The 23,376-nt window shown below is 41.2% G+C and overlaps 1 protein-coding gene and 1 long non-coding RNA gene across 2 annotated transcripts in view; one reads left to right on the top strand and one right to left on the bottom strand.

Annotated features, from left to right (window-relative positions):
- The first annotated feature begins 3,499 nt into the window (after window positions 1-3,499).
- The window catches only part of TFEC (transcription factor EC), a 380,439-nt gene continuing 360,562 nt past the window's right edge, over window positions 3,500-23,376 (top strand). The window contains exon 1 of the mRNA XM_083463733.1: window positions 3,500-3,723. Coding sequence (XP_083319859.1) covers window positions 3,718-3,723 — 6 coding nt within the window. The 5' untranslated portion in view covers window positions 3,500-3,717. The remainder of the gene's footprint in view (window positions 3,724-23,376) is intronic.
- Window positions 19,315-19,724, bottom strand: LOC310687448. The gene is made up of 2 exons (XR_014516434.1): window positions 19,492-19,724; window positions 19,315-19,386 (listed from the first exon to the last, which is right to left on the bottom strand). It is a non-coding gene; the product is annotated as an uncharacterized lncRNA (long non-coding RNA).

Raw genomic sequence — 23,376 nt, 5'->3', positions numbered from 1 at the left:
AATGTGTGGTGATTCAGTAGTCTAAAGACTTTGGTTACAATATTCAGATGGCATCTTGGGAAAAGCTTTGGAGACATGACTTAAAATTTACAGCTTGCTATGCTTTAAAAGAAAAATATATGAAGATGTTCTACTGATAATACATTACACCAAGGAAGTTGTTGATAATGTATAAAACCAGCTCAAATCTTTGCTGGAGATGTAAAGAATCAGAGGGAACAATGTACCACATGTGGTGGAAATGTAAACAGATTAAAAACTTTTGGGAAATTATAATAAACTTTTTAAAAAATTCAAATTAACTTTCATTAAAAAGCCGGAAGCCTTCTTGTTAGGTATTATTGCTGCAGATATACCGAAAGAATTAAGAAATATATTTATATATGCAACTACTGCGGCGAGAATGTTAATAGCTAAATGGTCGAAGGGAGATAAAATACCAGCTAAATTGGAATGGCAGGGGAAGTTATTTGAATACAGTGGTACCTCGGGTTACAGATGCTTCAGATTAGACTCCGCTAACCCAGAAATAGTACCTCGGGTTAAGAACTTTGCTTTAGGATGAGAACAGAAATCATGTTCCGGTGGCATGGCGGCAGTGGGAGGCTCCACTAGCTAAGTGGTGCTTCAGGTTAAGAACAGTTTCAGGTTAAGAACGGACCTCTAGAACGAATTAAGTTCTTAACCTGAGGTACCACTGTATGTAGAATTGGCAAAGATGACAGGGAAAATTAGGAACCTGCTATGGATCTGCTTGAATCATTTGCCAAGGGCACTGTTTATTTGGTTAATGTTTTGTGTGCTTTAATAATTTTTGAGGGGGAAAAAACCCTTCTAAATGTTTGTAATAAACATGTCTGCTTAAGAGTGTGCTTTAATGAATCAGCTTTTTTTTTTTTTAAGGAAAAACTTGCAATGCAAACATGTTGCAATATTTATTCCTAAACATAAGAATGTGACAAAAATGTGACCAAAAATCCCAAAAGTCCTCACTCCCAAACACTGTGCTCGTGGGCGATGAATCCCTGCAAATTGAACAAAAATCCAAATTATTTTTAATAGTCAGATGACACTGTGACTCAGCTGCTAACAGCTGGCATTTATCACGGTCTTTGGGACTTTCTGAACAGAACTAGGGAAAAGCAAACTGAGTATTAAAACAGGACTTCTACAGTCAACATTTCACTTCTGAACTTTAATATGCATGGTCACGGTCATCTTGCTTTATGAGGAGTCAGTAGATTAATCTGTGCTTCAGATTAACATAGTAATCTAGTAACTAAACAAATGTATGGATACAACCAATTAACAACAATGCTTTGCAGTGTCAACATCTGGAAGGCTGCAGGTTTGCCATCCTTGGGATGGGCTGACAATGGACTAGATAGGCCTTTGAATCAGGAGGGCTTTCCTCTATGCAATCTAGAAGTCAGTTGTTTGGGAAAGCAGAGTCCAAGTATATATGAATGAAAGTGTCTCTGGATACTTGCATTGTAAACATCCACTGAAGAAAGGATTTCTTATTCCCTTCCTAGGTGTTATAGATAATCACAAAATAATTTAAATGGATTGACAGAAACAGTTTAGAATTGCCTAAAGCCGAAGTAAGAAATCTAGTTGAATTGGTACTGAACTCATCAAGAATTGGTGTGAAACATCATTCAGACTGTGTTCAGGGCAGTGTGAGGGAGATATGAGAGGTTTATGCTACAAGTCTAACCATGTCTACTCAGAAGTAACTCCAACTGAATTCAGAGCTGCTTACTTCCAGTATGGTTAGGATTGTGTCCTTGCTCTGTGTTACAACCAAGGATCATTATGACCCCTCCAAAAGAACAAGAATTACTTCAAGAGAATTGGTTGAGATTATTTTCTCTTTTATAACTTATAACAGGACTGGGGAACCTTTGGCCTGCTAGATGTTGCTGAACTATAACTCCCATCGGCCCCAGCAAGCATGACCAATGGCCTGGGATGATGGGAGTTGTAGTCTGGTGGCCCAAAGGTTTTCCACAGTTGACATATAATAAGAATATGAATGCTATTGGCACGGGACTATTGAGCAAGCATTTTTGTTGTTGAAGCAAAAGACTTTTATAGATATACCTAATATGTAAATATCCATTTGTTTTATAACAAACAGTGAAGCAAATCAATGAGTTGGCCAGATGTAGATACTCTGCCCTAAATATTTTTCCCTTGCTGAAATGCAGTGTCCAAACACCCCTTGGAATAGCTGTTGTTTCAAAGATAATGTATTTTTGGTCTGTCTGAAGATTTATAGATAGAGAAGCAGATGCGTAGAACAGGCAGAGTACCAAATAACACGTTGGAATAGCGCACTGATTTTAGCATGCTTTTGAAACTTCACTCTTGTGGACAAGTGCTCGATGCAATCAACTTTCCCTCTTTTCTAGAAGAAAAAAAGTTTGACTTGGTGTTAAAACACTGTCAGACTGGAAGTGTGTGCCTTTTTTTAAAAAAAAAAAGCAGGTAGTTTTTTCTGCTGTTTTCTTTTTACAGACTTGGACCACAACTCCCGTTTGTGAGGATGTGGACTTTGCTGATGTTGAAATTCCTGCTCCCACTGGCATGGACAGCAAGGAAAGGTTAAAGATACCGGTACTTTGCTGCTTGAGGCAAAGGATATTATGACACCCTCCCACTCCAACTATAGAATCCAACTGGAATGGTAGCTGAAGATTACATCAGCACTGGGGGTGGGACAGAGTCCCCCCCCACACACACTTAGGGGCAGAAGCCTTGCTTAGTGGGTGCAGGGCAGGCTGGCTTGGGAGATTTGGAAGGACTAATGGGAGGCTGCAGCCTTCCACATCCCCTGCAGCATCTGCTGCAAGAGGCAGTTGCCTCACCCTGCCTAATGTTAGGACCGGTCCTAATAGAGAGGTATTGGGGCAAAAGCAGCCATTGGTGCTGATTTTATAATGAAATGATTTTAGAATGTTGTATCATTTTATTGTTGTTAGCTGCTCTGGGCCCGGCTTTGGCTGGCGAGGGCGGGATATAAATAAAATTTTATTATTATACAATCCTCCTTCTCAGTATAGATTCCAGGGTGGCGGCAGAAAAGATTTTTTTTATTTGCCCTTTCACTAGCAAGATGGTGACATATAAACTAGCAGTCTTTGCAGTGAGTGTAGCTAAGACTTGCTCACAAATACTGAAAAATGAGCTAATATACTGTAGAGCCGACAATAAGAATTGTTCAACTCCTTACGCAGCAATCCTGCTCCCATGGACCTGGGAGTAAGCTCTATTGAACTCGGGGGGACCTACTTCTGAGTAGACATGCACGGCCTGGTGCTCTTAATGTGCGTTTGATATATAAGCAAACTATATTCTTGTTTGGGCGTCCTTGATATGTTGCAACGCAATTTCTTGCTGTGCAGTGAAGAAATATTGATTGATATCCACAGAATGTCCCTTCTTCAAGGGAACAGAGTATGGAATATAACATGGCCTCAGCGGAGATACATGTTGATATAATCAATTAGCCCTGTGACACTGCTGGATTAGTCATTCTTTGTTGATATTTTAGTTCAACCCTGCCAGAGAAATTAGCATGACGTTGGAAAGGGGAAGTGGCACTCCGGGTGATAGAGCTTAACTTCCCTTGTCCACTTAAATCTGAGCAATGTACAATGTGCTTAAAGCAGAGAAAGTAACTTTTTCCAGTCGGAAGCAGGAGACATTATTATGCAGGTAAGTTTTAATTAGAATATTATATTTAATTGTTAACCACTTTTCTAGGGAGGTATGTTCAACTTGTATATTTGTGAATAAACCCAGATACCATGAAATGGTCTCACTTTTTCAAAGAAAGCCAGACTTGGGTAAGGGCTGCTTCTGGAACTTCTTATCACTTGAGGAACACATAACATTGTGAACATGACCATTTTGGAGTGTGCTATTACATACTCCAAATCCAAATCTTATTAAATATTTTTTAAACCCATCATTGTCTGTTGACAATGTGGAATGCCCTCCCACCAGATGTCAATGAAATAAACAACTATCTGATTTTTAGAAGACATCTGAAGGCAGCCCTGTACAGGGAAGTTTTTGATGTCAGATGTTTCACTGTGGTTTTATAATTTGTTGGAAGCTGACCAGAGTGGCTGGGGCAACCCAGTCAGATGGGTGGAATATAAATCACTCTTGGTCAGACCACACCTGGAATACTGTGTTGAATTGTGGGCACCACAATTCAAGAAGGATTTTGAAAAGCTGGAACATGTGCAGAGGAAGGCAACAAAGATGATCAAAGGTCTGGAAACTAATCCTTACGAAGAGTGCTCGAAAGAGCTGGGTATGTTTAGCCTGGAAAAGAGGAGACTGAGAGGAGATATGATAGCCATCTTCAAATATCTTAAGGGCTGTCACATGGAAGAGGGAACAAGCTTGTTTTCTCCTGTTCTGGAGGGTAGGACTCAAACCAATGGCTTCTACTTACAAGAAAGGAGATTCTGGCTAAACGTACAGAAAAACTTCCTGACGTTAAGAGCTGCTCGATGGTGGAATAGTCTCCCCTGGGAGGTTGTGGACTCTTCCTTTCTTGGATGTTTATAAGCAGAGGTTGGATGGCCATGCCATGGATGATTCAGCTGAAATTCCCGCATTGCAGGGGTTGGACTAGATGACCCCCGGATACCTTCCTGATTTGTAAAAGCATTTTCAAGAGTTGCGATAGTATTAGAGCTCGGGTATTTAAGTGACTTAAGATGTTTGTAGATTGCTGAGAGACTAGGAAGATACAGTGACTCAGTGCCAGAGCAAATGGTGGAAAAACCACACAAAATATTTTGGTGACTGACAGTTGGCCAGTTTAGGTTTTGAGACAGAGCTACTGGCTTAATTGAGGAAGTAATATTTCTGTCCAAGGCTCAGATATTTCTGACTGATCTTAAAGTCAGCCCTTTGACTTTGGTGTCAGGGTATCCTAGTATTAAATGAGGTTATGTTTTTAAGTTTCCCACTGCTGTGTTATCCGTGAAAGCACACATCCATACATCTAAGTCACAAATTGGTGGTTGCAGTCATAAATTGAACCTGTTTGAAGCAGCCCTATAATCTCATAGATGCTCGGTTTAGGCGAGCTGCTTAAGACGTAAAGTGCTATTTTGCTTGACTAAGAACATTAGAGGTTTAATATAGCATTTGGATGTGCATAATGTTGTTTGAATGATTCACTGCTAGGAGCTTTGTTATCAGCAATGATTGATCTGTTATTTTAACAATGTAGCATGAGAAGGTTGAAATCTGCTTCATTCAATTTCACATCTTGACATACTTCCTGGTTTTTAAATGTCACTTGGATATTTTTAGTTGTAAAAAGTTGCGAGCTCTGTCTTTTTACCATACTGTTGCATGCCACCCCAATCTTCAAGCGGTGCGAAATTCCATGGGTTCTAGGCACTTTGCCAAGGGTTCGTGTTTCCTTTGGAAATGGGGCACAGAGGAGACTGTGGTGTCTTTATGATATAGGGTTTATTTACACATATATACAACCTGAGCCTATGATGGAGGGGTTCAAAGCACTACACTTCAAGGGGGGTCCTATTTCTTGCATGGCTGCCACCTTGGATTCAAACTGCCATCCCACATTGCTCATTCTCCAGCTTGCAAACCGCTTGTAAAATGCTACTAGTTTTCCTCTTATATCAGGCAAAACCACAATCCTGAAAACTCCTTTAAAAAAATAAATAATTTTTTTAAATACTTTTCAGATTTATGCATTTCCCTGATTTTACAACCATTTTGACTTTTCCGAACTTTACTTCCTTCCCCTACTTTCTGTGGTTCCCTAATTTTTATATATATATATTCTGCATATCCAATTTACTGTATTTTTTGCACCATAACACTCACTTTTTTCCTCCTAGAAAGTAAGGGGAAATGTCTGTGCCTGTTATGGAAGAAATGCCTACGAGTGGCATGCCTACGGATTTTCCTCCTCTAAAAACTATGTGCGTGTTATGGTCGGGTGCGTGTTATAGAGCGAAAAATACGATAGCTTAATATGTTCATTTATTCATCATCTTTAAATATATACTCTTATGAAACTGCAGGCTATTACAATAATGCTGCCAATGTTTTTATCTGTTTGCAGTTTGTCTCTAAATAGTCAATAAACAATTTCCATTCTTTTATAAAAAGTTATCTTGATTTCTTATTCTTCCAGTAAGTTTTGCCATTTCTGCATATTCTATAAGTTTCTGTATCCATTCTTCCTTTGCTGGGACTTCTTGGGCAAGTAACATACTTGCGCCTATAGTAGCACACTGAATTAGTTTCTCTACATTTTAGGTAGTTCTGTCCCTATAATTCCCAAAGGGAAATGCTTCTGGGTTTTTTAAAGAACATTATCTTAAACATCCTTCTCATTTCATTATATATCATTTCCCAGAAAGCCTTAACCTTACTACAATACCACTAAAAAGAACATTCTTTCTCTTTACATTTCCAACACTTGTTTGATATAGATTCATACATTTATTTCCAGTTTACTCAGTGTTAGATACCATCGCTATATCATTTTCGTATACAGTGGTACCTCAGGTTAAGAACTTATTTCGTTCTGGAGGTCCATTGTTAACCTGAAACTGTTCTTAATCTGAGGTTCCACTTTAGCTAATGGAGTCTGCTGCTGTGCTGCCGCCACACGATTTCTGTTCTCATCCTGAAGCACAGTTCTTAACCCGAGGTACTATTTCTGGGTTAGCCGAGTCTGTAACCTGAAGCATCTGTAACCCGAGGTACCACTGTAATTTTCTCTTAATCCACAACATGGTGTAAATTTTATATCCAAATTCCACAATCATTCCCATGCTTCCATGCCTATATTATAACCAATATCTATTGCCCAATGTGTCATTGAAGATTTTACTTGCCCATCCTTTCCCCCCATTCCAATAATACGTTATACATTTTAGACAGCACTTTTACATTACATTCCAACAGGTCTCTCTCCAGTTGTGATACTTGTTCCCAAACCCTTGTATCCCATCTTTCTTAAATATGGAGAAAACTACTACTGGCCTTTGTTCTTCTGTGTAACTCAGACAGCAGGGAGGAGCTTCACCCATTTTCCGGCTGGCACAGTCTTAGCTTTGCTGATGTCATTTTCAATGGATCATCACCCTTCCCTTTGTGCTCTTTTAAGAGTCCATCTCTCCAGGCGATGACGTCATCAGGAAGCCAGCCTAACTTACATTTAAACATGGCTTATGTTATGTACTGAGTTGAATAGGATCCAAACTGAAGCAGTCTGATTGGTCCTAGAACAATAGGATCCAAATTGCAGCAGTCTGATTGGTCCTAGAACAATGCAGCTGTATGATTGGTTGGCAGGAACCACCCAATCCTGCTCCAGATAGAAGTGAATCCACAACCTGATTGGCTTACAGTAGAATTCCGGAATTAGCCAATGATGTGCAGCCCATTGTGTAAATAATGTATATAAAGCAGATACTGTGAGGGGACTTTCATTCATTCCTCCTCACCACTATGAGCTGAATAAAGAGCATGAAATCACTTTGCGCCTCTGAGTATATTTCAGCTTATATATTTAATATAGCTTAATTTATGCCATATTAGTGTATGGCACCTAGGAATTAGAAGTGGAGTCCAGGAATTAGACATTTGACCCAGATGGATGTACAAGGTTCCACATCCTGGGGATGCAATGCAGTACCAACCATCTCACCTCTGCAGACATGGCTTCCGATGCATTGATGGGAGAGAGAGCAGGGCTGACATGACCGCAGCATGCAGCTGTGCTCTCCCTCTCATGTGATAGCAATGACTGTGCCTTGAAACCGAATCCTATTGAAATCTGCAGGACATCTGAACAAACATGGATATGACTGGGCTTTTCATGTATTTTCTCCATTTCATTCCATGCTAATTACTGAAGATGAAAGAGATCTTTGTTTGCACTCAGCTGGAGGAAAAATGGTTTCTTAAGGGGGGAAACGGGCTGTGAGTGAGCTCTTTCCCTGGCCAAAATGTTAATGTGTTGGCATCCAGTGAAGTATGGCTTGTATAGACTTGTGTTTGTTTTCAGTTTTTCCTATGTTTGATCCAATCTAAGCCTGTTGGAGTGGGTGAGAAAACAGAACATCTACTTGTTTGTATTTGTTATGTTGTGAATGGGTTTTACCAAGCCTATATACTTGGGGTAGCCAATGCTGTGTTCTACAGATGTTGCTGGACAACAAGTCCCATCAGCCCCAGCTGGCATAGCCAGTGGTCAGGGATGATGGGAGATGTAGTCCAACAATATCTGGAAGACACCACATTGCCAACCCCTTCTATACAGTATATGAACCATTATACAGTACTGCATACATACACAACATTGATGTACATACCCTCCAACATTTCTCTGATGAAAAGAGGGATGTCTTATTCAATGATGATGTCGCTGATGATGGTGGGTGACTTCCAACATATATAAAAACATCATAAAACACAAGAAATAATTAAACTTCTCTATACATTTCTGAGCACAATTCAAAGTGTTGGTGCTGACCTTTAAAGCTCTAAACGGCCTCGATCCAGTATACCTGAAGGAGCATCTCCACCTCCATCGTTCTGCCCGGACACTGAGGTCCAGCACCGAGGGCCTTCTGGCGGTGCCCTTGCTATGAGAAGCCAAGTTACAGGGAACCAGGCAGAGGGCCTTCTTGGTAGTGGCACCCGCCCTGTGGAACGCCCTCCCACCAGATGTCAGAGAAAAATAACTACCAAACTTTTAGAAGACATCTGAAGGCAGCCCTATTTAGGGAAGCTTTTAATGTTTAATAGGTTATTGTATTTTAGTGTTTTGTTGGAAGCCACCCAGAGTGGCTGGGGAAACCCAGCCAGATGGGCCGGGTATAAATAATAAATTATTATTATTATTTAATTATTATTATACAGGGCTGCCTATAAAGGTGGCATAGTTAGTTATCTCCTTGGCTTAGGGATCACATAACTCCATACCCTCCAATATTTCTCTGATGAAAATCAGGGCGTCCAAAGGAAAAGTGGGACATTCTGGGATCAAATCAGAAACCAGGATTGCTTCTGTAAATCTGGGACTGTCCCTGTTAAATAGAGACACTTGGTTAGAGTCTGGATGTATGACAATCAGAGAAGGCATTCTTCCAAACTTCCAAACCTTCTCCAAAGTTCTACTTGTATTTTGGGGCTCTGAACTACCTGGGCGTGTTCTGAAAGTAGAACAATGCAACAGGAATGCAGGTGGAGTAGAAAGCAACTAGAGGGCCTCTTACGCATTGCCCAAAAAAGAGTAAGCATAACTCTCTCCAAAGAAGACACAGATTTGCATGAAACATGCTTATGCTAATTTATACGAATGACTGCAACTTGAGAAATAGTTAGGATAATTTACATGGAAAAACAATCTCACCAGAGTGGGAGAAGGCCAAGTGAACTGTCTTGAGTCTGTTGTCCAGAGATCAATTTTAACAGGCAACTTCAAGGTGTCTGCTTCCTTTCTGATGATTCTGTCTTCAGACCAGACCTAGACTGGTGGCATAGCTAGCTGCTTGGGTGCCCGGGGCAGCACAAATGCCCTGCATCTGGGGCGGGGCAAGCTGGGGCAGAGCATGCTGCGTGGAACCTCCACGGAGTCCACAAGTCCCACGTTGCTGTTTCGGGCAGCACGGAGCTTGCAGTTCCCCCAGCCACCGCATCACTCCCCAGGAGTGATAACACCCAGGGCAACCTGCACCTACTGCACCCCTGTCCTACATCACCCACCTAGACCAGACATCCCTTTGAACAGAGGACCATCTTCTGTAAATCTGGCCACATGTAGCCAGAGTTGGGAGGAGGAATGGAACAGGGAAAATAATCTTGTCCCCAATATAGTCAAACTTTCCATTGTTTCTGTTATGTACTGAAGTTCTCACCCTGGGCCAGCAGGGGGATACTGTAGATAGTTTTCACTCAGGTCCACATATGCAAATAAGGAATTGAAAGTGACGTTCAGTGATTGGATAGTTACAGAAAGTGGTTACTGTTGTGTTGTAGTGGAGCTCTATATAAGCAGGCTGGCTGAACCCTCCAGTTCAGTTCTGGTCTGGTCTGTGAATAAACAAGAGCTGTTTGAAGAATTGCTGTGTCGTCTGATGTGTTCACCCACAACTTAACAGTTTCCTTGCCCAATAAAGAAATGAGTTTGCTGCTGGGGAGAGAGTGTGCTGGCTTCAAATCATCTCTGAAAAATCTGGAGTCAATTGTGATATGTGTCACTGGTGTCAGGTATATGGGGTTGTTGGTGTTGACTGGTGTAAAACAGCTAGCAGTTCCAAGAGTAGCTTCACACTTTTTTTAAAAAAAATGTACAGTGGTACCTCTGTTTACGAACAGTCCTGTTTACGAACTATTCAGTTTACGAACTCCGTAAAACCGGAAGTAGTGCTCTGGTTTGCGAACTTTACCTCGGTCTACTAATGGAAACTGAACAGTGGAAGGGCACCAGCAGCAGGAAGCCTCAGGGAAAGCACGCCTCGATTTAAGAATGGATTTGGTTTAATAGCAGACTTCAGGAATGGATGAAGTTTGTAAACCAAGGCACCACTGTATAAGTAAAATATTTTAGCTGTATTTCTAATTATGTAAGGAATAAGTGCAGCAAAGCATGGATCATTCTAGTCCTGTGTGGCTGGAAGCTGAGCTTGGCTACTGCTCCCTGCCACATATAACTGCAACAAACTGCATTTAGGTTGTACATTGAAATAAGTCACTACGGAAAGGAGGGCTGCCAAATTTCCAGCTGGGCACTGTGGCTCTGCCTGCCATCTGCAAGTCAAAGCAGAAGGGTGTGGAGACACTAGCACATGACAGCTGATGGTTAGTCATCAGAGTAGACACATTGAAATCAATGGATTTAAATTACGTGATTCCAGGGATCTGCTCTGAGTAGGACTTAGCTGGTTATCACCCAAAGTTTCTCTCCATCGCTTGTGAAAGGAGGCACACGGATAGGCCAGTCTGCCAGAACTGTCCATTTCTAATCGGAAGGGGCATTGGCTGAGAGCCAGTAAAACGTAGGCATTTTCCTCTGCAAAATGGGAGCAAAAAGTGCTACTTGAGCAATCCATTGCATATGTGTTTCCAGCTTCTAGCTACTGACCTACTAGTTATTTGTGTTTGTGTGTATGTAAGTGTAAGATGCTGTAGTGCTAGTTAAAACAGATAAATCACAGTGCCTTTAAAGGATGACTCCAAGCCATTCAAGTTAAATCCCTTCCAAATTCTTTTTTTTAAAAAAATAAATCTGTATCTGTTTTATTTAGGCTTGTATGCTTGTCCCTCCCACCGCTTGCTCCCTCCCACCGCAGTCTAGCTTGTCAGAGTCGAAGTTCTAGTTTTCATTCAGAAGAACAAACAGGACCTATCTCTTTGCATCAATAGGCATGCTTTGCATAAGCTGCATGGGAGATTTCCATTTTTAATGGCTTTAATTAGCATTTATGAAAAACCCTGGTTTACTATGATATAAAGTGACAGATTTAATTTGTTAAGTGGGTAGTAATAAAGTGTGAGTTGATTTGTTTCACTATAGTTTAAAAGGCCTGCTCAACAGGGCTTCCGTGTTAATTCATTAAGCATGCTTTGGACCTTATGGAGTCTTCTTTGTCTCTCTCTCTCTCTTTTTGTAGATTTAATTAACACAAATCTAACTCTCGGGAGATTTAGTGTCCTCTACAAATGTATGTGACAGAGACAGTCATTTAAAATCCATCTATGTCTTTATGTTCATTTACTCTAAAAGGGGATTATAAATGAAACAAAATGATTGTAATTGCCACAGTAAAGAATGAAGCCCTTAAGTGTAATGCCACTACAATTGCAAGAAGTCAAGGAAGCAAGAATATGTGTCGGAGCAGATTTTTTAAATAAAAAAAACTGTGGCGAATTTCATAGAAAGGGAGCGTAAGAGGTCCTAGTTCTTGGCAGAATGCCTTATATTGATTTCTTTTTTTTTTTAAAAAAAAGAAAAAGACAGGTGCAGAGGCAGAAGTAATTGAGACTGCAATTCTATACCACTTTCCTGGGAGTAAGCACCATTGAGCTCAATGGGACTTACTTCTGAATAGATGCATGAAGGATTGTAAATCAATTTAAATCACTTTTAACTGGTTGTAGGATCACGTATCCTACAACCAGTTAAAAGTGATTTAAAGATCGCCGAAGAATTGATGCTTTTGAATTATGGTGCTTGAGGAGACTCTTGAGAGTCCCATGGACTGCAAGAAGATCAAACCTATCCATTCTGAAGGAAATCAGCCCTGAGTGCTCACTGGAAGGACAGATCCTGAAGACTCCCTGGAAAAGACCCTGATGTTGGGAAAGATTGAGGGCACAAGGAGAAGGGGATGACAGAGGATGAGATGGTTGGACAGTGTTCTCGGAGCTACCAGCATGAGTTTGACCAAACTTCGGGAGGCAGTGGAAGACAGGAGTGCCTGGCGTGCTCTGGTCCATGGGGTCACGAAGAGTCAGACACGATTAAATGATTAAACAACAACAACAAAAGGATCACGTATCCTGGCTTGGCCTGTATAATTTGAGGGCCAGGGAGCCAAACGCAAATTGCTTGAGTGATGTGTGGTGTTATGCACTGCTTGGGACTGACAACTTCTGTTTGTTTGTAGTACTAGCCACACAGCAAAAACTGGAGGTTTACTTAGCCACCATATGTTGTTGAAGTTCTGTATTGTGGTGGTGTCATCACAAGTTATACTGACCTGGTCTAGGCAATGTAAGACAACAAAAATTGAGTGCAGGGGTGGGGGAGCTCTGGCCCAGAAGTCAAAGAAATTTTCCTTCACATGCTGTGGTCCAAAGGTTTTGTAGCTTGAATTGGGGCCCAGAAAACTGCTGAAAACCAATGCAAGCTTGTTCAGCAAGGACCATCATAATGCGTTCAGAATGGCTGGTTCCTGTTAGGAATCTCACTTGGGAATTTTGGGCCACCTGAAATTTCTGGTCCATCTTCAGGCACAGTCCTGTGAACTGCTGTAACATATTGCAGTAACCTAGATGGGAGTTAACTAGAAAAAACATTTATCTTGTGAAACACCCTGAGATCTTTTGATGAAGGGTGGTATATAAATCAAATAAATAATATATTATAATAAAGCAGATTGTTGATGCCAGGGCCACCAGCCTATGCTGGTAAAATGTAGCACAGAGATCACTATGTGCTGCTAATTGCAGTAGCTTAAGCTGGGAATCTAATCCTTCAGAGGAAATGCAACCCCTTCCAGAACTGGTCGATATGCACATCATCACTGTCTTGTTTGGATTAAGTCTTTACCACAGCCAGGGACCTGTCCAGTCCAGCACACCCACTGCCACACTTGATGAAGATGAAGAGAAATAGTGTGCCATCTCTGTGTTGAAGACAACATACTCCAAAACTCCAGCTCCCTCCCTCAGTGGTTTCCTATTAAGAAGTGTGGAAGATAGGATCGAGCCCTGTGGCAATCCATAATACAAGCTCCACATGGCTAAACATACACCCCCTGCCCAGCACCATTTTCTGGGTCTGACAGACCAGGTAGGAGCAAAACCATCACAGTGTGCTGCCACCAGCCCTTACCTCAGACAGCCATCCAAGAAGGACACCATGATTGATGGCATCAAAAGTTCCTGGAAGGTCCAAAAAAAAATCAATGGGGTTACAGTCCCACCCCCCTCTCTCACCACAAGGATCTGCGCAGCACCCATCTCCTCCAGAGTCTTGCTCAAGAAGGGAACGTTTGCCATGGTCCTATAGCTGTTTACATTTTCTAGTTCCTGGGAAGCCATCTTTAGAAATGGCCTCGTCCTTTCCTCCTCGAGATGGTGGGAACCACTTGCTCTTAGAATGAGGCATTTATAAGCTTCCTCCCCATATCCCTTCCCTGCCCCCCTGCCACCAAGAGGGGCACATGCAGTCATACAAACCCAGTCCAAGAACTTGCCACATCCTTCAGCTACATCAACTGAAACTCCTCCATCAACATTGGATCAACAATATTGATCGCCTTATTAGTTTTTTTGGTTCACTTTTTGTCTGTTTGATTCTTGACTTATCTGTTGACTTTGCCTCTTCTCCCTTCCCCACCCCCCTCACCACTATGCAATTTCTGGATGGGCCTCTATAAGAATTTTTTGTTTTTAGAAACATAGGAAGCAGAGTAGAATCATCTAGTCCATGTGTGGGCAAATTGTGACCTGAGGGCTGCAGGTGGCTCTTAGAGGCCTGCAATATGACCTACACAGGCATCTAAGCTGTCCCTTGCCACCAGCTCCCCTTTTTCAATTTTCTCCACATGTAAACCAGTGTAGTTGTGATGAGAAGCAAGGCATGTGAGGAAGGTCATCCCTGAATGCCTACTTCCTATGTCAGCGTTGCTCCTTTCACTTCTTAAGATTCTCAGACTGTACTCTAAGGCTTCAGAAAGTGCTGTGAGCTCTTAAGAAACATTCATGCTTTACTATATGAGCTTTCATAGGCAATAGTCCACATTATTGTCTTGTATTTCACATATTTATCTTTAACCACTAGATGTCTCTCCTATGTTATTAGAGAATTATGCCATTAGAGAATTAAGTTTGCCTTTTCGCTCCCCCCCCCCACAATTGTCTCCCCCCCCCAAACCATTTTAAATGTGTCCTCCAGTTAAGTCAATGGCAAAAGCAGGATAGGAAGAGTTCCAACATCCTTGTCTAATGTCCAACTGAAGGAACTGCATTTCATGTAGTTTATGATTCCTGCGGCTACTTCCAAGGAAGTAATTCCACTGCGTTCAATGGGAGCTCCTTCCAAAGGGTCTTATCTATGTTTGATTGTATTTGTTACAAGTCTTCTAACACTTGCTCTTCAGCTTGTTTGACCTGTTGCTTCATTGCCCTTAGCTCCTCTGAGTAACTAGATGCTGATATGAGTCTGAGTCTGGGCCAAGGACACTTGGGAGTGATATTGCTGGCTCACCCAACATTCCAGGCAGTGACCAGAACTCTAGCAGGAATGCCAGACATACCCATAGGAAATTTCTCTAGCACCTCCAGGGATCCATTGGTTGAATCAGCTGTCAATAGTGGATAATCAAAACTGGTCCTCCACCCTTACAGATGTTACAGGTAGAAGTTACAGGTCAAACCTGTCCACCACGAACCTGTGATGATATCCTCTGTGACAATGGAGTCAGTTGCAGCTCACCCATCTTCTGATTATTACCCGCTATTCCAGAACAGAAGACAATATCAAATCTGGCTCCTGCCACATGTGGTGAACCAAATATAATCTGAGATGATACCATAGTTGTTGTGGAGGCCATGAACTCGTGAACAACTCCAGGCAAGAACTCTTTGGCACATACTTTGTGGAGTCCTTGAGGTCTTCAACACCACAGCCAAGATGGCCTCTGTGAGGGCAAGCAGGGAAACGATTGGGCAGCAGTGTGGACAACCTGCAGAATCCAAATCCTGGCTGATTCCCAACCTAAAGTTCAAACACTTGACTTCATTCCAATGTTGGATAGTCCCTGATCAGAAGAATCTAATTCCTATAGACCTCCCTGCCCCACAAGTTTAGGCTGGTGGTGGTAGTGAGGAACCTGGAGGTTATGTATGGCTGAGGTGAATTAATATTACCACAAAGCATTCAAGATTGTGAATTCACATTGAAATGTGGGGTTGGGGGGCTTAAAAAAACAAATGTGACGTGAGAGAAAGGGGTAACGTGAAAAAATAGACCATGTTCAAAGGCCTTCCTCACAGGTAACTGTAGAGAGCTAAGTGCCCCCTTCTCACACACACATAATACAACAGCAAAAGAATTCCAATTTCTAATCAAAACAGATGTTCAAGTCTGTTGGCTTCTGTTGCACTGTAAAAAGTAAATAAATCTTCTAATCCTTATATATATATATATATATATATACCAATGGTGGGGACCAATGCAAAATAACCCTGTCAGCTCTGGCATAGTTAAATATTAAATATGTACCCTGCTTGCCAGCAAGCACAGTCTTTGTTGTTTGGCGTCCTCCCACATCTCCTGTTCTGCTGTTTTTGTTGGCACCGTAGTCTTTATTGTCACATTGAGTCCCGCTGGTGGCAGTGAAGTGCTATGAAGCCACCGGAGGTTGCAACCTTCCCCTTAACTGTTGGCGCTTGTTCCGGAGATGAGTGCTGGAGCTGTGGACTCTGAAGGTTATTCAAAGCATCCTCTTTGTGTTTTGTCTGTCTGCCCCTGGGAAAGGAACTGCTCATGTATGCAGTGCAAACTTTTTGCCCGCTGCTCTGAGAAATCAGACACATGCTGCTCCAGTATGGCCAAATTGATGCTCACTGGCGCCTTTCAGGAATCTCTCTCTCTCTCTCTATATATATATATAAATCTCCCCATTTCCTGACTACAGGAGATTTGTAGCCCTCCGCTCTAGTTAGAATGTGTGTGGTTAAAGCTTCATTTAAAGTACCTGTAGTCTTTCAAAACAGAAAAGGTATTGTCCTGGTGGATTTACCTCAGCGTGCTTTAGTTTCATTTATGTCTAATGCTGTATTGTTTTTAATATTTGGTTGGAAATCGTCCAGAGTGGCTGGGAAAACCCAGCCAGATGGGCGGGGTATAAATAAAACTAGTCTGGCCCTCCAGACTAGTTTTGGGACTACAATTCCCATCATCCCTGAATACTGTTAGCTAGGGATGATGGGAGTTGTGGTCCCAAAACATCTGGAGGGCCAAGTTTGGCCATGCCTGATTTAGATGCTTGCTTTTCTTTTCTTTTCTTTTCTTTTTTCTTTTCTTTCTTTCTTTCTTTTTTTTTTTTTTTGGTAGATGGCTTTGGTTGGGGCAGGCTTACAAGCCTGAAATGGACACCTGTGATACCTCACCCTTTATGATCTAGTAAAACTAAAACAAAACCCCTGCTGCTAAACTGGGATTACTGCAAATGGTCTGTATAACTATAAAATAGGATTTGAAAGCAATACAATTAGGTTGAGGGTGGGGAGGAATTCTTGGTTAGTATAATATCTATATCTATCAAATATGTTTCCCCTCTGTAAGGATCCCCCCTGGTCCAGATTGTTTTGAATGCCTTGATTGCTTAAATGTTTCCAAAGAAGAAAGCACACACGACTTTAATAGCTTCCTAAATTGGGATACCCCTATATATCTTAACCAAGCAGGGGATTAAATTATTGTGCTCATTTTGCCTCTCTCTCTCTCTCTCTCTCTCTCTCTCTCTCTCTCTCTCTCTCTCCTCCCCCCCCTCTCTCTATCTTCCAGATAAAATGAACTCTGTAGGGCAAGCCATCAGTCATGATCTGTTAATATCACACACTTCAAAAAAGGTCCTTGTGAATATTCAGTTACTGTATTTGAAGCTGATGCGTGAAACGCTAAGGACATCTAGTGGAGAAAGAGCCACAGGAGAGACATCAGTTCCTGAAAATGCCCCCCCCCCCTTCCTCCTGCTTACATTTCCATTTTCTTTTCTGTGTACCAGTTTGCTTGGTGCCTGAAAATAAACCGTCCTGATAGAAGAGGCTATTCTTTTCCTCTAGCAAAACGATTGCCCTGACGAGGTAGAACTTCTGGCCCTACAGATATTGCTCAGTCATCCCTGACTGGCCATGACGTCTGGGGGCTGATGGGAGTCCAACAACATCTGGAGGGGTAACCCTCTCCTGTAACCATTCTCAAAGCCACCCAAGTTTGCATACGCAGAACAACTGTTAGCATCTGGCATTCTGGGGAGATGCCTGAGCTCCGGTTCTCTGCTGATGCTCTTAAAATTTCTTTCAGAATGCTTAGAATTAGCCAAATTGACAGACATAATGAGACAAAAACCAAAAAGTGAAGTAAAAAAAGAATAGGAGTGCCTAAATGAATACCTCAAAAGTCAAGGTTCGAAGACAGAAATCTGGCTGAGTCTGGAATAACCTTGTGAAGTGAAAGGATATGAAAGAGGGATTTATATCTAGATGTTAGGATAGAGATGATAAAGAAAATAGGAAAACAGGAAGACACAATGAGAGATAAAGGAGGTGCTGTGGGATTGGTGGAAGTCAATGTCTTGTTGTTGTTTTAGTGTTTATAATAACTTGTAAGATATGGATTTGGTTTTTGTTGTTGTTGCTTTCTTTAGTTTTCGAATGTTGATTTTTGTGTGTTGTGTATTGTTATTTTTAGATATCTTTCATGTTGTTGTTGTTGTGTGGAAAAATACTAATAAAATTTATTTTAACGAGAAAAAATTTCTTTCTTTTTTTGGGGGAGTAAATTAAATTGTACATTTTATTTTCCTTTTCCTTTTCTTCCAGAGTTGTTGTTGTTCTTGTTGTTGTTTTTGAATATTTTTTATTAGGAATTTCAACATAGCAATTATTCAGAAATACATCATCCTCATTCCCCCCCATTTCCCCCTTCCCAAGAAAAAAAACCTCTCCCTCCCACCCCACCCCCCTGACTTCCCTCAGCTCCTCTCTCTGGTTTTTCAGCACATGTTATTCTCTGCATATTATAAAATTGTAAAGATCCTTAATTTATCTATCTATATGGTAGCAATAAAATTTTTGTGTATGTTTATTCAAAGCCTGCCAAGGAGTCCAGTTCATTTTGTTGTTTAAGGACTTTGTAAAAGGTTCCCATTCTTCTTTAAAGTCACAATTGTCCTTATCCCGTAGTTTGTGTCAACTTCGCCATCAACAAGATTTCCCCTCTCAAAAATGCTGAGCCCCAAATGCACCCTGGTTTTTCAGTGAGCTTCAGATAATGAAGTGGTTGGACAATGGATGGCATGTAAGTGGTACAAATCTCATAGTGAAGCTGGCATAATATAGGTTATAGCACACAGTCATGCCTTCCATGTGGCACTGATAATAGTGATGAGAAACTGCTTCTCCATCTCCATGTTATCCACAAGATGTCCAGCAGAGCCTTTCAGAGTGGTTAAGGGACTGGTGAACTCTGGGTCATAGTCTAGAACAGTGTTTCCCAAGCTTGGGTCTCCAGCTGTTCTTGGACTACAACTCCCATCATCCCTACCTAGCAGGACCACTGGTCAGGGATGATGGGAATTGTAGTCCAAAAACAGCTCTGGCTCTGGGAAATTGGTGACCAGTCTGTGAAGTTGTCCTCCCTCTGAAGGAGCAGGTACATAATTTAGGGTGCTGTTCAATTCAACTTTGTCATTGGTGACCTCAGTTGCAAGGCGTGGCTTTCACCAGCTCCAACTGACGCACCTGTGGTCATTCCTTTGGTTTTTTCCAAAAAAGTATTCATTTTATAGCACAAATAAACAATACAAACAGAAATACAAACAAATTCTTGTCTTATCCTTATTTTTTCTAAACATTGTTAGGTGAGCTTCCCCAAGTCCCCCCTATCTGATTTTCATTTTACCTCATCTTTAGCAGTTTCATATATCATAATTTTAAACCATTTTTTATCACACTTACTTTTACCATAAAAATCTTCACATTTTATCACTTACAGATAATACTATTTTAAAATACACTATCTTCTACTTCTAACCCTACAACCTATATCCACTTCCAAAGCTATCCTAAGATTTAAATATTAACATTTTTTCAAATATTCTTTAAACTTCTTCCAGATTTCTTCCACCATCTCTTCTCTCTGGTCTTGGAGTCTCCCAGTCAGTTCGGCAAGTTCCATACTGTCCATCTTCACCTGCCATTCTTCTATAGTTGGTAAATCTTGTTTCTTCCAATTCTTCGCTAATAATATTCTCGCAGCTGTTGTGGCATACAGAAAAAAAGTAACATCCTTTTTGGGGATTTCTCACCCCACTATACCAAGTAAAAAGGCTTCTGGTTTCTTAATAAATGTGTTTTTCAAAAAAAAAAAATCAGTTCATTATAGATCCTTTCCCATAAGTCTTTTACATTGAGGCACATCCACCACATGTGGTAATAGGTTCCTTCTTTTTCCTTACATTTCCAGCCACCTGTGGTCATTCCTGGACCAGGACAGCCTAGCTGAGTGGCAGCCATAATACCCGTGCTGTGGGATCTTCACTGGCTACCTGTATGTTAGCAGGCCCAAGTTGGAATTAATGCACAAAGCCCTGAATGTCCTGGAGTCTAGATAGCTGATGGAGCATCTCTTCCCATACCAGCCAGCCTTGACTGTGAGGTTGTCAGAGGGGTCTGTTGCCCTATCCCCTGATGTGGGATAGGGTCCTCTCTGTGGTTGTGTCTTGACTATGGAACACTCTTCTCTGAGTGACACCTCTTCAGTTAGCACTCTTTGGCAATTTGACATTTCTTTTCACTCAGACTTGGTTAGCCTGCTCTGGATCAGTGGATTGTAATGTTTCTATAGATCTGTTCCTATTTATCGGACTTTGTTTTGTGTTCCTCAACTTCCAACACTTTTTGATGAATGGACGGTTGTTTTATTGATTGAAGCATAAACTGCTTTGTGACCATGTTAGGGCAGAAAGTGATCTATAAAGTCTATCGAAAGACTGGTGGGGTGGGAGAGAAGGTAAGCTTTGACCGGGCATCAAAAAGATGTCAGGGGAGGCACCCGGTGGACCTTACTGGGGAGAGTACCCTACAAGCAGGGAGCCACAACTGAAAGGGCTCTCTCTTCCATGTCTCCCTCAAAGGAGAGACCTAGAGAATGACCTCTGATGAAGATCTAAGGTTCCAGATACATTTGTATTGGGAGACGGGTTCCATAAGAAACTACTATTGAAGGTCTAATTCCATAGAATTCATTTTTTAAAATTAGAAATGAGGCACAAATAAATACAGCATGTAATCACTTTGCTCGGCATCTGTTCAATATTGATAACTTGAGATGTTACTCTCAATGTCAGCCAACGTAGACTGCCTTTCCAAGCCATCTGCGCCAAAGGCCTTGACAGGACTTGTTTGCAATTTGCATAGCACTGAAAGCCTGAGATGGGAGAAGGAGATGGCTTGCATAATGAATCTATCAGAAAGAGTGAAGGAATGCAAAATAAACAAATCAACCAGATGAATGCTAATTATCTATCGGCACCATCTTGAAACATCCAGTATTCAGAACAAATCAGTCACGTCACTGGGTACCTATTCTGCTTTTTGCCCCATCAGCTTTACAGAACGGATACGCGTCCCGGAAAGGTAGCTCCTAAATAAATATTATTTTAGTTTAATTGGATTGAAATTTACTAATGCAAATTCCGATATCTCTAATTCTTTCCCTTCCCTTTTTATGGTAATAACCCTCTAATGGCTTAAGCCTATGAAGGGGGGGAAACACACACATACACACACACAGAAGATTTTTAACTAGCGACTTTACAGGGGGCAGAAAGGAGCAAAGAAGATTTAGTGGTGAAAAGAGCAAATAAATAGGTGCTCCAAGATTAAAAAGAGGGTAGAAATTGCGTGCTGAGCTGTTGAAAGGCCTCTCTGTGTTTAAAGAAAAATATTGTTTGGTGCTTTCACCAGTGTGCATGATCAAAATAAGAGGTACAAATTAGTTCATGGCTGCTGAAGCTACAAAACATCATGCAGAGAGCTGTCTTTGGGAACGTTTTAATGAGGAGAAGAGGTCATCAGACTGTGACATTGCTTTTCAGAATTCTTCAAGAACAACACAGACTTCCTGTTCCAAATGTGGTAAAGAATAAAACAACCTTAGTAGTAATCGTACAACTTTTGAACTGTGTTCCTTGGAAATACAGTGCAGTGCTCATTTTGTAGCTTTAGTTAGCTATCTCAAAGGCTCTCTGCCATATTTTTCCATGTGCCCTTATTTCAAAAGTACAGTGGAATGACAGAGCTCCGACGAGGGCTATATTTATAAAAATAAAGTTTTATTCAGTTCTTCACAAAGTGATTTTAATGTTTTCCATTGCTCTGGGTGAGATGGTACACTGCGGCTCTCTTCATTAACATTTTCCGTCAGTGCAGAAAATAAAATAAAATAAAATAAAATAATAGATATGCAGGATTACCACATGCCATTTGAAAGGGAGGCCAAAAATGACTTTGAAATTAAACTCGCCACAATTTTAGTTTTTTGGCATTTCAAAAACATGGTATTTAAAAAAATGGAGCAAGCAGCATTCTGGGTCAAATGCCCCTACCCTACTGGTCCCAACGAGAATGCCATTATTCAAATAGGGAATGCATAGAATATGCTGACAGACAGTCAAGAAATCCATTTTGTAGTAGGCAATAAGCAGAGTACTAATTAGATTACCACAGAGTAGTCTAATTAGAGTATCATTATTCCTGGTAAATAATAAAACATGCAGAGTACTTTTTTTTGGGGGGGGGGTAGGCTCAGTTGTGCTTAGTAGCTGCTAAAGACATTAATAAATCAAGCAAATATTTCTTACTCTTGCTTTTCGCGGCAGCACCGCTGTCTATGTGCAGTTGCTGCATGAGCAAAGCCTATTCTGGCGACCTAGAGAACGGTAATAGCAATTGCTGCTGATCTGCAGGTGTCTTTGTATTGGGAACACACCTGTTTTGAAGCTTGACTCAGAGCTCTGCCAATGTAGGATGAAGTAGTATAAAATTATTCTGTGAGGAGAGGTACGTTGAAAATGCAAGAACTTCTGTTGCAAGCTGTTGCACATCTTTCTCTAGTCACCTAATGGGTCGCCTCTGGTGGGGGCAAGGTGTGCCACTTCTGGGGGATGGGGGAGCGAAAACGTTTTTACTCACCCCAAAGTCTTAATAGATGTTTGCTGCTTTTATCTGAGTAAGTTTGAATCTTTTTAATATTTTTAGCTGCTATTTATTTGTTTTATGCTGCACACCACCTGAAATCTGAGCAGGGATGGGGAACCTGTGGCCTTCCAGAGGTTTCTGAACTCCAGCTCCCATCAGCCCCAGTCAGAAAAGCCAAGGGTGAGGAATGATGGGAATTGTAGTCCAGCAACCTATGGAGGCATGATTTATGCTGCCAGTTGACGATCACACAATTTCCCCATGTATTTTAAGTTTTAGATCATTTTGGGAGTTTTGCTGTATTCTGACCTACACCAGAGGTTCTTTTAAAATTCCTGCTCTACGTTATTGTTTTGTTGTATTTGGTTATGCTAATTTGTCACTTTAAATTGGGTTACAAATTAAATGGTGCTACCTTCTGTTTTAAAATCTTTTGAAGAAGGGCACTTAATAAAAGGTAGATAATAATGAATGCTTTAAATAAGCAAGTCGGTTATAAGCAAACCGAGCCTGTGCAAAGCACGTTGCTTTGATCAATGGCAAGCCACCTCCTCTTGTTGACCTACAGTTTCTGGAAATTCTCGCAGCCTGTCATCCTCTCTGTTCTCTCCAGGGGCAGACACCTGTGGAGAGGGT

Source organism: Podarcis liolepis (assembly GCF_965112155.1).
Source record: "Podarcis liolepis genome assembly, chromosome: 10".
NCBI classification, from domain to species: Eukaryota; Metazoa; Chordata; class Lepidosauria; order Squamata; family Lacertidae; genus Podarcis; species Podarcis liolepis.
This window is presented reverse-complemented; position numbering and strand designations above follow the sequence as displayed.